We start from the raw sequence: 13,940 nt of genomic DNA, 5'->3' as shown, positions 1-13,940 counted from the left end.
TTACGGTAAGAGTGTGCATGTAGATGGGAGGCATCCCCAGCTAGACCACGCACCTGGTAGAGACATAAGTCAGGAGAAACAGTGTCAGTTGGCTGTAGGCAGTTGAAAAAAATCTTAAGGAAATTTTGAAGTAATAATGTAATGTTAAAACGTATTCATGCACTGTGGGAGATTAATCGTTACAAATGTTAACAATTATTTACAGTTTTGATTTGAATTTAGTTTAAAACACCTACCTGGAAGTTATTCTTACCTGAAGTAGGGCATTCAAACGTGTCTCTTTTGTGACAGACTTTTGTGTTATCAAGAGAGTTCCTGTTACAAACCAGACCAACAAACCCTGCTGGTATTATGTGGTTTTGTTGCTTAGTGTGCATCATGTACAGTATCATCATGGTTTAGTGATGACTGTAAACACAGGCCTGCTGATAGCAGAGAACAAGCTTACAGTATAATACAACAATCATGTCAGTAGAGGTGTTCTTGTTCTACAAGTCTTTTATGTCCTAGGGCCAGGGAGGCCATTTCTGTTAAAAGAAAAAATGCAGGCAGAAGAGTGAACAATCATTTATTTAATGAATCTACTGGTGAACAATCAAATCAGGCTTCTACAGTTATTTTATCTTCACATTCATTCTTGATGATGATTAAGGATAAAAAGCAGTGGTATTTTCTTTTACATGCAGACAAAATCAAACAACTGTATTGCGGTGAAAGATTGTAATCCACTTTATTGTTTGTAAACAATAGTGTGTGTGTGTGTGTGTTCCAGAGGGTGTGACTTCTGTGCATGTGTATGACAGAAGCCATCATGTTGTGTGGGGCTGCACCCACTTGTATGTTCCCTCATATCGGAATCCGACCCTCTTTACGAGATCATCCGCCTCGTCTGGACCACGACTATAGAGACAACAAAGAAAAGACAGGAGGGAGAGATGCCCACTTAAAAGGAACATCTGCACCACATATTTATTCCTGTCTCATAAAACATATACATCATTTTACCTTCCATATGTGTAAGGGATGGGGTGTTTCTTCTCTTCCTCTATTTGGTGGAGCAGGGGGGTGAAGATCCTCCAGGCCTCCCGCAACTCATCACTGAAAGAGGAGAAGTAGTTCAGGTAAGAAAACACCACATTAAAAACACCACAATGCTGCTCGAAGATCAGAGAAAGTAAATGGTGCAACCAACCTGCGGACAAAATGCATCTGATTTCCACAGAAGACATCCAGTATCAGCCTCTCATACGCATCTGGGAGCTTCACATTCTGAAGAAAGATGGCAGCTGTTAAAAAAAACTGTGCACACTTGCTTATTTCAGGTTCAGTCATCTTTCTTAAGTGGATGCTTTTCATTTGGAGAGGACATGATGGACGCCTGTGGCACCTTGTATCTGCTCCTGTAGGTGAGGTCCAGCTCAGTCTCCTCTGGGCTGAAGTAAACCCCAGGCCTCTTGGTCATCATCTTCAGGTAAATGGCTTCATCTGGCTGCACCCGCACCACCAGCTCGTTCCTCTGACAGCACTGGTCAAAGATGTCTCCTGGCACGTCGGTGAACTGCAGACGCACTTCTGCCTTCCGCTCATTCAGAGCTTTACCACAGCGGAGAATGAAAGGAACTCCTGCCGAGGGATGGAAGCGAAGGGTGGGAAAACATGACAGGGAGAAAATCAGATGGGATGTCATAAAAATGTAGACTAGGGGAAAAAAGAAAGATAAAAAATGTTTTGCCTGACCATCCCATCTTTCATTGTGGACGTAGAGCACTGCGGTGGCAAATGTTGGCGTGCAGGAGCCTTCTGGTACGGTGGGGTCGTCAAGGTAACCCATCTTAGATTGGCCCTCCCCCTTAGGGTCCCCAACATACTGGCCGAGTACCACATCTGACACAGCAACAGGAGCTATACACTTCAACACCTTCACCTACAGCACATAAGTAATTATAGGACAACAGGACTGCAAGGAATATAGACAAATAATATGCTCAAACGTGCTACAACCTTTTACCTTCTCATCCCTCACATCAGCTGGGCTGGTGGAAGCAGGTTTCTCCATGGCGACCAAACAGAGCATCTGGAGGAGATGGTTTTGCATGACATCTCTACATCAAGAAACAAGAACTGGAATCAGGCTCTAGTGTAACAAAAATAATGTATTCAGTGTTTTCCCTTTTAACAGAATGTGTTGCCTCTCACCGAATTATACCAAAGTTATCAAAGTATCCTCCACGGCCTTGAGTGCCAAAAGGCTCCTTGAACGTGAGGACCACACAGGCCACACTGTTCCTATTCCATATGGGCCCAAAGATGCGATTTCCAAACCTGGAAGTGAGTGAATAAAACGCTGATAATAAAACCCTAAATACAAGCGACACAGGAAGGAGCAGATGAAGGATAATGTAAATAATTGTGAACTCAAAAAATCTCATTTACAGCATAGAGGTTTATACTTGTGGTAAATAGCTTGAAAATGTGTGTATGGAGCTTGTTACCTGAGCACCATGAGGTTTTGGACCATCTCTTTGCCCAGGTAGTGGTCTATGCGGTAGATCTGGTCCTCTGTGAACAGTGAGGACAGGTGGGCTGACAGCTCCTGTGAGCTCTGGAGGTCACGGCCAAAGGGCTTCTCGACAATGACCCTGTTCCAGCCTCTGTTTTACAAACACAGCTGCTTAGAAAAATGAGATACAATAGAAGTAGACCATTGTTTTGTGGACTTTTGTGAGTATAGCGGACACCGACTTGTGGCTCATGCAGTGGGTTCTGATGTTTGTGCTAACATCGTGGTAGACGGTGGGCGGCAGGGCCAGGTAGAAGAGTCTGTTGGCGTCAGCTCCCCCAGGCAGAGACGACAGGTGAGCACTGAGTTCAGTGAAAGAGCTGTCATCATCATAGCTGCCTCTAAGGTAGGAGTTCTTACTGAAGAAGGCCGAGAGACTCTCACTCTCTTCATCTGTGATCTGAGGGAAATGTTGCACAATGATTCCTGAGAACACAGCCCAAACAATCAACAATCACGTCTCAGATAGCCTACAAGGAGACTTAGATGTAGTACTTTCATGTGAGGCAGACATGCTGTCTTGATGTCTTCCACAGTTAGGTTAGAGCGGGCAAATCCCACAAAGTAGGTGTCATTCGGGAGCAGACCATCTCTGAATAACCACCTAAAGAAGGGAAAGCGTCAGTCAAAAGCAGTGAGGCAGAGCACTGGCCAAAGGTCAAACTCCTCATAATACAAACTGACCAAACAGCTTTAAACCAATTCTTTCTGCTGTTGGTATTTGAGCAGGAATTCCTTACTCACCATAAAGTTGGATAGATTTTCTTTTTAGCAAGATCCCCCTGTGCAAATAAAACACATTGAAAAAGAGATCTGATCACGAACATCTATTGATAATGATTGTGGCTGGAAAGAATCGTTTAGGAGTCCAAAGAGCGTGTAAACTTTAAAAATAAATGGTCTCAGTGATGTTGACTGAGTGGATCTGTTGAGTAACGTCAGAACACACAGCCTTTCTGCAGGTCTACATGTAAAGTTTAAATAGAATACTGGCTTTGACAAAAAGGGAAAACACACAAAGACAACAGATAAAAACAACTCAATTTTAAAACTTGTGTCAGGGTCAAGGCCAAGTACAGTCTGACAAAATGTTTTTGCTCCAAAATTATCCCCTACTTTCAACGCGGGACAAAGGAAAAAGTAGATGCAGCACATTTCAGTCAACGTGTGCTCATTCCCCGGCTTTCATATTCGGACTACCACACTGTAATATTCCCCAGTGAATTGTTCTCCTTTGGGGCTTTGTGTTGACTCTGTTGGGTCCCTTTCACATTAAAATATCTTTGAATTGACTTTTTTGCTGTTTCACTGCAGTTTAATGTACACAAAAATCTAGAAGCATTAGCAGACCCTTACAAACAAGACAAGTTTGTAGACTTTTACATGGCACTTTTTAACATCGGAAACAGACTGAACATTTCTAAAGATCTTTGTTCAATTGTGTTGCAAGTGCATGAGTTATGATTGTAGAATGGTGGTTATTCGTGTCATGTTGAAATAAGTTCAGAGGCTGTACTCACAGAGGCTCCCAGGATGATGAATATGTGTGTGTCGGAGTGACTGGACTGCTCCTCTCCATAGAGCTCTCTCCTGAGCTGTCCAAATACCTCAGAGCGAGTGAAAGGCTCAGTGCTCATCTTCTGGCCCATCTGGTCTCAGTCTGTCCCTACTGGGGCCTCTCTCATTTCACTACAGCTATGTGACACGCACAGTATGGTGAAATTTCAGTTGTCATCCTTGCCTTGCAGAAAAACTCAATGAGTTAATGCTGCCACCTATTGTTGCAAAGAAATAACGCCTTAGTGCCCCTGCTTCCTCATACTTTGTAAAGGGTATAACCTTTGCTCTACAGGCCCTGTAGTCCAGCAAGTTGGGCGTATGGGACGACTCCCCGCATGAAATCAAATCTGTACATTGCATCAGATCAGGTTTGGCAGCCTGGAAGATATCTTGTCCATTCATTGCAACTCACATTTCAGGTCTATCCAGACAAGGTTGAAAACAGGAACCGTAGGAACAGGCTGGCAGGAATGTTTGTCGCTCCTAAACCACTCCTTAGACAAATGTTGGGCAAACATTAACAGGTGCCTCTGATTGAGAAAGTCATATGGCTTTGTTATCAGTACATAAACTCTGACAGTACAATTTTCACAGGATTTTAAAAACGAATCATGAATTGCCTTTCCGTGCACGCAGCTTCAAAATCCAAAATTATTTAATATATGTAGCATCAGTGACCACAGCAAAGATTCTGACTTAATCACTGTTTGAGAGTATCGTACACTCTGTAAATCACTACAGAGTATTACTCGGCTAAAACATAAAAGAAAACTCTAGTACTAATAAGATTAGCATTGTAAACATACAGTAGTATAATTAATCAAATATATTTCTGTTTGATTGGGAAACCTCCTGCAAAGCTGTGGTGATTAAAATATATATATATATTTACAAATGATAATTTCTGACACAACAAAGTAGAATTTTTATTTAAAAAACACATCTCTTAATCTTTAAAGAGACTTGTCACATTCACTGAAGTCATTTTCCAAGCTGGAGTGTAAATTCACTGAATTATTATTGCAGTTCACAGCCATTGTCCCACAGTCAAGCTGCCACTCCTGAATGCAAAGTCCACACTCTGATAATGTCTGATAATTCCCAACCACCTTCATGTCTTTCCTAAGGTTCCATCATAAATAAAATTTAAAACCGCTTAAGGCCAACTCAAGCGTCTTCTACAGATGTGACTGTCTTTTCTTTGTCCTCCATCTTTAACTGTCCACTCAGTATGGCCAAATGTCCCAAGCTCCACAGCCCTTTTGGATCAATGTTGAGTCGGCTCCTTGGAGCCGAGTCTGAGGAAGGGGACACAAGGTGTCGGGAGGTCACCTGATGGCCAGACGGGGAGGTCAGCTGAAGGTCCAGTGCTGGAAGAGGTCAGCAGCATTACAGTGCTCCATCTGAACCTGGCCTCCTTTCAGCTTTAAACATAGCCCACTACTGGGATTCTTCAGAAGATTTTCCTGGGGAGTAGCATTAGAGAAGAGGTGAATCAATGTAGAAGCCCGCCTAAATAAACATTTGAACTATTCCTTTAACCATTTTGTGCTGTGAAAAATTTTAGCGGAAGAGTTAGTTAAGCAGACGAATAACATTTTCACATCTGTATAGCTAATTAACACGTCTTGTTAATTAGCTATAGAGTTGTTTGTAAAATCCATACAAAAACCAAAGCATAAAAATCAATCATTTGTGTTTCTGTGGAGGTCTATGAGTCAGAATATGTGTTAACCTCTGAGACTCGACTAGCTCTCTGGCAACCCAACAGTGACAACAAGTAAGGTAAGGAAGATTTCCCTTATTTCCAGTTTTTGTACTAAGCCAAGCTATGGTAGGTATATCAATTTTCTCATCTAACGCTTTGCAAAAAGCGAATGAGCAAACATCCCAAAAAGTCTAACTTTTCCTTTAAATCCTCACCTCTGTGAAGACCCACTCCTGTTGTGGTGCCAAACTGGTGCCCTTCCCCTTCCGCTGGCATAACTCAATCTTCACTGGTTCTGGCTGTGGGGTGGCGTGAAGGCACAGCTGCTTTCCAATGTTATGACGCAGCTCCTTATGAGATGTGTATTCAAAGTACTAGAAGAGACAATCATCCAATCAGAGACCTAACTGTCCCAGAGAACGTCAAATTATCCTGCATTCTTAAATTCAGAAAAGTGAGAGTCAGATTCATTGTACCTGATTGCCTCCCATGTTGTGACACTGGTACATGATCATAGGTTTACCTCCCTGGTTATTCTCTCCGACATCCAGACATGTTTTAGATCCTGAATTTCTAATCTGGTGCAAACACAGACAAAAATAGCAGTAAAATACAGCTGCAGTTATGAAACACGTGTGGTCTATTATATCATAGACATCCACATACAGACAAAGAGAAACGTGACTCACTGCTCCAAATTTTTCTGGGGATAAGTCTGGAATGAAGGCCTCTGGGTAGACTGTGTTTAAGTACCAGGTGAAGTTCTTGCATTTTAGCCTCTCTCTCAGATTCAGACGATCAGAAATGTCCCCGTACTTATGCTGTAACAGTGAAGGGGGTGTATTTAAACATCTGAGAACAATCACTTACAATTATGTTGTCATATAAATGTAAATTCTAGTAAAAATGTTGTGGAAGGAGGGTGATCAATGGCATTTTATTCATGTGCATTTAACAGCCGGTCACACTGACCTCACTGGCCATGACTGCAGCATTCTTGTTGCGGCGATAGTATATCTTCTTGTAGTCATCCATCCAGACCTCAGCCAGGCGTACCTGGTTACGAGTGATGACTTCTGTGCCCTTGGGGAAGGTGTGGGGGCTCTTAGTGCGGAAGACATGGCCCACCACTGAACAAGGTATGATCTCTAGCTGACCCCCACACTGCCAGACCTGTGAGCCATTTAACGCAGGTAACAAGTCAGACTAACTTGATAATGATTGGGACACTTATTGAGTAATATTTAAGGCTGTGGGAGTAGGAATTAAGAGACTGACCCTGAAGGACATCTCCACATTTTCACCACCCCAGATCTCCATCTTGTCATCATAGGTTCCAATGTGTTCAAAGTACTTTGTCGAGATTGAGAAGAGACCTCCAGCAAAAGTAGGTGTTCTGAAATTTTCATAGCCAGACACAAAGGCTTTAGACACTTGAATGATTCAGGATGTTCTGAGTGAAACCAACATGACCCGTCTTACTTTACAGGATAGGTTTCATCCTTGCGCAGCTTCTTCGCCTCCTCTGGGATTGGCTCCCAGCCGAACGTCAGGCTCCAGTCGAAGTTACCGCGGTTGAAAGCACGGTTAGTGGCCACAGGCTTGTTGAAGTGAAAGGTGTTGAGGTCAATGGTGGTGATCTCTGGACTAACTACAGCAGTGGGCTCCTCAACAATGCGGGCCAATAGAGGCTCTAGCCAACCATGGAAACACTCACCTAGAAGACAGGGGAGGAAGGACAGAGATCAGTTTATACCTACTTCTAAACCTCCACTATATAAAAAAAATGCATTGCCACTAATCAGTTCTAGGTGTAGAGAGTCAAGATGGGACAAAGCATCGAGTCATAAACATGCTGGTATTACATTACATTAAGCAGATGCCTGTGTCCAAAGTGACAAATAATTGGTCCCTTTTTTATGTTGGTATCTTGTGTGACATCACCTTTCATAACCATAGACTGTATAGAAGAAGTGGACTTCATCACTGTGACGTCACTCATTGGTTTGTGGACTGACGGTTTGAAGCCAGTTTGAAGCTTGGCTTTACGGGCATCGCCATCTTGGTTTTTTTGCAGCCAGAAGATCGCTTGGGACCATAATTTAGTATATGAATGTCACAGTGTGTTGAAGAAGACTGTAAACTAGCGACTTTAATTGTTTTGTTAATAAACCAACTTCTTTTTGCAACCAGAGGAGTCGCCTCATGCTGGCCATTAAAAGGATGCAGGTTTTGGGAAATTCTGCACTGGCTTCCCTTTTCAGATCTGGAAGCTACATCCACTTCTTTCATACAATCTACGGTCACAACATACGTCCAAGTTAGCAGAACTGTTGAAGTAGACTATTTAAATTGTCATGGATAGATGGACCTTAATATTGTCTCAAACAAACTAATTACAGAATTACCGTATGAGACGCTTTCATGTAGTACTATTAGAAAGGACGAGAAGCAACAGACAAACTGTGGAAGTGCTATTGCCCCAATGAGCGACACACAGCTACTTAAAAAGGCAACCGTGGCTTATGGATTGTTGTTGTTGTGGCAGCGTTTGTGTTTTCTCACAGTGTGCGTCAAGAAAGGTTAGCACTTCGCCCTGAGCGATACTGGCACCCAGCAGCCTGGCAGTGATGAGGCCTTTCCTCTCCAGCTGCCTCACCACACGGACTATCTTCAGCTGACGCACATATTCCTCCAGCTGGATCTTCAGGTGCTCTGAAGGAATAAAAACAACATTATGGTGAGCATTTTGTCTTCACTGAGCTCCGGTGGCTGAAGCTGTACTCAGGGTGCACTTTGACATCATTGTTGGGTGTGGTTACAGATGCAACAGAGCACACTTTGAAAAACACCCAGTGCTGGGTAACATCTGAGGTACAACAGACTTACAACCAGATGTAGTCAGTGAAGCGCTTATCTTCTGCCTGGTATTTAATGATGCTACCCCAGAGAAGAAAAAGCCAAATGACACCCCTGCCAGAAAAAATGGCAATGAAGTGGAAACATTGCTGGTAAAACTGGGTCACACTTCCCTTCTTGAGGGCATTCAATGCCACAGCGCACGATGTACATTTGTCATGAGTTTCGGTCTGAGTAAAACCACCAACCACACGTCTAAACGTTATGACAGAGAGCTGCTGCTCTGATAGCGAAAAGGGAAGTCTGAGTATAGTAGAGTAGAGTATAGAGTTAGCGGCACATTGGTTCATGGCAGAGATTATGAATAAAGAAGATATTTAAAGCTCGGTCAAGAGGCCATTGAATATTACTTCATACTAAATGCTGATGTAACCAACAAAACCTTTAGCGGTGTGCATGACTTATTATTATCCCTTACAGTCAGTCTTGCACCTGCTTTACTCTCAGGCTAGTACCCACTGTCATAGAGCACGTATGTGAGAACTGATACATCATGATGACGACATCGGAAGAGATTTTTCTGTCTCTGTCTAATCAAAAAGCATTGCACAGTCTTCCCCTTTTGTTCTTTCAGTCTATAGACCAAAACGATGTAACACCTAAAATATTAACTGCCAGCACCATTGGCGGTGAAGGTGTCTCTTAAAAACACTGTAGTATACCTGATCAGCATTTTAGGTTAGTTAGTTAGATTCAGCTTTGTAGTTATTGCACCCAGTATGTACCAGTAGACCCAATTTAGCTTCTAACTACTGTGCAAACCATTAGCAAATGTGCATAGAAATATATTTAAAGATTACTAATAGAGAGAACAAACAATAAACCAATGGGGTAGGGAAAACAGACAATGGCTGTACAGTAATGATAACATTTCCCAGAACATGATGTAAAACACTTTCCTATGCAAAACAAAGCTGCACTCATAGATCAAAGATATCTCATAACTGTCCTGTCGCATTTGCCAACTCTCAGTGAAATACGTTTCACTGGAGGCCAGCCTTGTTGACACACCCAGTGTAAAACACAGGTGTAAAACACAGGGTGTAAATTGTTAACTATTGTCTCCCTGCACATAACGCTCTACAGAAATCTCTTCTGCTATTTGTAAAACCCCGCCAACCTGTTACTGTGTGCGCAAGCTGCTACAAATCCCAAGCCTCCATAATTGTGGGTTATCTTATCAAAGTTCACACCTTACAGTGACTTACCTAAAAAAGTCAAATAAATTAATAAATTACTTCCCTGCCTGCAGCTTATTTAAGAAATACCCCACCAGAGCTTCCTTCTATCATTAAAAATGTTTCAGAACTTTTCTGTGAAACAGTTTACAGTGAGTACAAGTTTTTTTTATCTTTAAATAAAATGTCAGAATTACATGAAGGGCTTTTTCAGCATTTCAGCAAATCATTTTTCAATACTGGAAGCAAAATGAAGTTTCACATATATATATGTTAACTGAAATATTGGGACTGCATAAACTGTAGCTCAGCATTACTGTTCTTCTATGGTGCTTGTCCTCTCCTGTAGTGTAGCACTGGCAGTTCACTTCCTACTCTGCTGGTCTGTGAAATATTCAATTTATATTCACTATATTGAAACATCACCTTCCCAGCACTCAACAGGTGAACAGAACTGCTGCTCTTACAAATGAATTCCTCCTGATTACTACTGATTAAGAGCAGAAATAAGATGGAATCACGAAATGAAACTGAAGTCCCAGCCACTCTTGCTGTCACCAAGCTCTTACACAAGGTCTTCAGTATGTGTTGTCATTCATATGTATTTACATTTTCCTCACCTGCACCACTGGCGTCATCCACCAAGATAATCTCTTTGAGCAGCACAGCAGGAGATGTGTGCAGAACGCTGTAGACCGTCCTAAGGAGCGTGGACCAAGCCTCATTGTGGAAGACAATAATGACACTGGTGGTGGGAAGGTGAGGACAGCGGCGAAACTTCCTCTCTACGCATCTGAGCAAGGTCAGCCACGTGAAAACACAGAGAGACAGCAACAAAAAGCAAAAGTGAGACACGTATCTGATGAAATGGATGTTCCATGGATGCCATTGTTTGTAGATATTCATGGTCTGCTCACTAACACCTTAGCACAATGGGCAAATAGCGTCTTGAAAGCTCTGCAAAGCAAATATTTAAAGGACTGTCAAGCCTGTGACATGTTCAGATGTTCATTTAACATTTAAACTGCAAAGTATTTAGTATTATATATTCAGTTTTATATATTACACACACAGGTTACATTTCTGATTAGCCGTTTAATTGAGAGGTTTTTATAGGAATTGAGGGAGAAAATTGAAAATGACCCCAGCTTATACCAGCAGTGTTATCTGCCCTGCTGTGTACATTTCAGTATATTTGTTGATAAAACAGTGATTAGTCCAAACTATCTCAGTTTATTTTGAGTGTGTCCTTACTCTGGAGGCCTTGTGTCATCCCCAAGACTACGGCTGAGCGAGATGCGGTCGCTGGCAAACTGGTTGAAACAGTGCCGTTTCATACCCTCCTCCTTCTCCTTCTCCTCCTCTGGGGACATGTGGTCTTTTTGAAACACCTTCCCATCAGCCCCGGGGCTTTGGGGGTCCTGGGGCGGTCTCTCCAGGTGAGGTTTGAGCTCAGCCTGGGTGTAGAATCCAGTGGGGCAGTTGTTGTCCTGGGTGGGCCGCTCCTGCACTGGTGGAGGCTGTGGAGCTCCGATCTGGAAGCCAATGTTGTTGACAGCCTCTCGGACCATGACCATCACCTTGTCCTTCTTGTCCACCAGCTCTTGAAACCAGGGGTCACTGGCAGGCGAAGAGCCAACATCCCTCTGGAGAACCACGAGGGCCACCATGAAAAGAGTCCCCCCGAGGAGCACCAGTTTCAGGGGGGACATACGCCGGCGCAGGAACAGACGCATGTTTCAGAAGGGGTGTTGCTCTCGAGGCTGTTGATTCCCCAGACGTTGGCTGCAAAATATTTGTGCATGTTATGTGAGCGTTTCAGCCAATACTTTCCTCAAAACGCGCTCCTCTGCAACCCTTACCTGCCTTTAGCCTACTGGCTCAACATTCAGTGAGTTACTCCTGCAGCAAAAACAGACGACAAGCAAGAGAACGATCCGGTTTGTGCGTCTCTGCAAATGTCATAGCAGCAGGTAAATCTAGTCACCTTTGCTCCTCCCTCCCTGTCTGTCTCTTTAGGAAACGGTCCCAGAGGGCGGGTGGAGAGAACAGGGAGGTGGAGAGTGTGAACAAACACGCCACACCTCTCAGTAAACACCTGAGTCCACCTGCTCCGGCCGCAGTCCTCCAGGACCCACGTGGCAGCAGGTGAGCCATCACACTGCTGGCTCAACTGTCAACTCCTACACCAGTTAATGAGTGCTTACGTGACACCGTGCTCCAAAGACACGTCACTGGCTGTCACCTGCTACAGGAAGTCAAGTTTGCTACATGGAGCATAACAAGACCATAACTTCACCAAGCCCTGGCACAATAACAGGCTGTTTCCTGCTACGTGGAACAGGATATTGTTGCAATGTAGGACATCTGCGTGTCCTTAGGTGATCACTGCTCAGTTAGAGACTCACTCTTACTTGGTCATAATTAATTTACTTCATTCTCAAGCCAGCCTCCTTCATAATTGATTCAAGAGGACACTCTTTTGGTGCTCCAGAAACAACACATCCCACGCTGCATTTGTCTCTAATGGGCAACCAGTTAGTCCAGTTTGCTGTCATCACATTTACAACAAGGGAGGAGGCAGGAAATATATTCAACCAGGCGACTTTAAAAATCTAATCAATATTATGTGGGCTGTTTGATTGTGTGCCCAAATACCATTATGTCCCATTAGGCCAGCTTTTAGTATTTTCAGACAGGGACAAGTGTGCTCATCAGAAACACAATGTTTAACAATTATTCACACTCTTCTACAGCTGAGAGTAACTTGAAGCACAAACATTCAAACTGCAGTCAATAAAAGCCAAAAAGTACTGACAAAACGTCAGTCAGCCAAACAGCAGCAAAATGAAAGTTAGAGTTGACAGGAACAAGTCTGCTTTCATTCATAACACACAGGTCCGTGCAGGGCTAGACATCACATGTAAGAAGTCACGTTTAATCTCTTTTAGCGGAAGTCACATATCTGACAGGCGAATTAGACCAGTCAATCTCAACTCCGCCGAGACGCTAGTGAAATGAAAATATTAAAAGCTTTCTGTCTCTCCAAAAGTGCCGCTAACGCTACAAACGTACCTAAAACTGACGAGCAGTCGTCGCCCACACCTGCTCCGGCTGATTTGATATTTCTGTAATTGGGTGAGAAGCAGCCAAAGGAGCGGATTTTCTGTCCAAGTTGTCAAACTGGACGTCGGAGAGCAGCAGGATGCAGCAGCTCTGCGTCCTGCCGGCTTTTCCTTTGAACCCAACAGGTGCCATTTGTTGAAATGATTAGCCGGAGTGAGTCCCCTGCTGGCCACCCGCCCCCCAGACGCACTTATTTCCGCGTTAAAGGTGACTGTCAATGAGAAGGACCTCTATGCACATGACATGCAATCTGAACTCAATGTGGAAAAATAATAAACAAAGCGAAAAAAAAAAAAAAAAGAATCCAAAAAAAATCCTATTAAATGAACATAAAACAAACTAAACTACATTTGGTACAATTTTGAAGATTGTACAAATGTCATGCAGCTACTACATGTAAAAATGTGCACGTGTAGGTGTGTGTGTGTGTCTATCATGGTGTAAAAAAAACAAGCAAACAAAAAGAAAATGGCGTTTGTATTGTGTGTGTCACAGATACAAAGCAAGTCCCTGTTTCCTGGGCCCATTATAGTAACATTGGTGCTTTTTCACCAGGGATTAGGAGGAATTTATGTCGCTTAATTAATGTTCAGCATAGAGTGCTGTAAGTGAACATTGCCATTACCTCAACAGAAATTCATTATTCATGTGCAAGCAATTAAATACTCTCTCCTGTATCGCCCTCTTGAAACTGTAGACTGATTTATTCAGAAAAAGGAGAGGCAGGCCTCTCTCAGGTTACTGTCACAGGGAGAAATCCTGATTGCAGGCTGCTGATTGACATGAGAGCTAAATAAAAGCCAAACAAATAGAGCACCTCTAAGTCGGCTGACGCTGTGCCGTGAGATTAAACTGTTGGAGAAGTAAATATTTGTGAAAGAAAATGAAT

At 43.1% G+C, this 13,940-nt stretch overlaps 2 protein-coding genes across 6 annotated transcripts; both read right to left on the bottom strand.

Moving 5' to 3' along the window:
• Positions 1–323: 323 nt before the first annotated feature.
• LOC139209989 (glucose-6-phosphate 1-dehydrogenase-like) lies at positions 324–4,682 on the bottom strand. Of its 5 annotated transcripts, none has more exons than XM_070839931.1 (12): positions 4,400–4,682; positions 4,081–4,301; positions 3,305–3,342; positions 3,056–3,164; positions 2,743–2,960; positions 2,493–2,651; positions 2,197–2,322; positions 2,009–2,102; positions 1,388–1,924; positions 1,193–1,269; positions 1,006–1,098; positions 324–900 (listed from the first exon to the last, which is right to left on the bottom strand). In XM_070839931.1, the coding sequence occupies exons 2-12, from the start codon at positions 4,207–4,209 to the stop codon at positions 810–812; spliced, it is 1,671 nt and encodes a 556-aa protein (XP_070696032.1). In that variant the 5' UTR covers positions 4,210–4,301; positions 4,400–4,682; the 3' UTR covers positions 324–809. The 5 variants fall into 5 exon arrangements, with proteins under 5 accessions (XP_070696032.1, XP_070696031.1, XP_070696033.1 ...); XM_070839930.1 differs by having other exon boundaries at positions 4,081–4,335; positions 4,533–4,682; XM_070839932.1 differs by having other exon boundaries at positions 4,081–4,296; positions 4,533–4,682.
• Positions 4,683–5,005: 323 nt separating this feature from the next.
• On the bottom strand, positions 5,006–13,180 carry galnt6 (UDP-N-acetyl-alpha-D-galactosamine:polypeptide N-acetylgalactosaminyltransferase 6 (GalNAc-T6)). Its single transcript, XM_070839929.1, has 11 exons — positions 13,001–13,180; positions 11,180–11,710; positions 10,546–10,718; positions 8,394–8,543; positions 7,311–7,545; positions 7,107–7,224; positions 6,801–7,001; positions 6,518–6,649; positions 6,305–6,406; positions 6,044–6,202; positions 5,006–5,586 (listed from the first exon to the last, which is right to left on the bottom strand). The coding sequence occupies exons 2-11, from the start codon at positions 11,659–11,661 to the stop codon at positions 5,473–5,475; spliced, it is 1,866 nt and encodes a 621-aa protein (XP_070696030.1). The 5' UTR covers positions 11,662–11,710; positions 13,001–13,180; the 3' UTR covers positions 5,006–5,472.
• Between the last annotated feature and the right edge of the window lie 760 nt (positions 13,181–13,940).

This window comes from Pempheris klunzingeri, chromosome 11, assembly GCF_042242105.1.
Source record: "Pempheris klunzingeri isolate RE-2024b chromosome 11, fPemKlu1.hap1, whole genome shotgun sequence".
NCBI classification, from domain to species: Eukaryota; Metazoa; Chordata; class Actinopteri; order Acropomatiformes; family Pempheridae; genus Pempheris; species Pempheris klunzingeri.
Note: the sequence above shows the minus strand (reverse complement) of the source record. Positions and strands in the feature narration are given on the sequence as shown.

Excerpts from the sequence above, each read along its gene's own strand:
- LOC139209989 (XM_070839931.1), bottom strand. The coding sequence starts at position 4,209 with ATGGGCCAGAAGATGAGCACTGAGCCTTTCACTCGCTCTGAGGTATTT. Across the intron at positions 2,103-2,196 it reads GATAACTTTGGTATAATTCG|AGATGTCATGCAAAACCATC; the intron begins GTGAGAGGCAAC and ends TTCTTGATGTAG. Across the intron at positions 901-1,005 it reads ATCCCTTACACATATGGAAG|TCGTGGTCCAGACGAGGCGG; the intron begins GTAAAATGATGT and ends TTGTCTCTATAG.
- galnt6 (XM_070839929.1), bottom strand. The coding sequence starts at position 11,661 with ATGCGTCTGTTCCTGCGCCGGCGTATGTCCCCCCTGAAACTGGTGCTC. Across the intron at positions 7,546-8,393 it reads AACCTTTCTTGACGCACACT|GTGAGTGTTTCCATGGTTGG; the intron begins GTGAGAAAACAC and ends CCTGTCTTCTAG. Across the intron at positions 6,407-6,517 it reads CCCCAGAAAAATTTGGAGCA|ATTAGAAATTCAGGATCTAA; the intron begins GTGAGTCACGTT and ends TGTTTGCACCAG.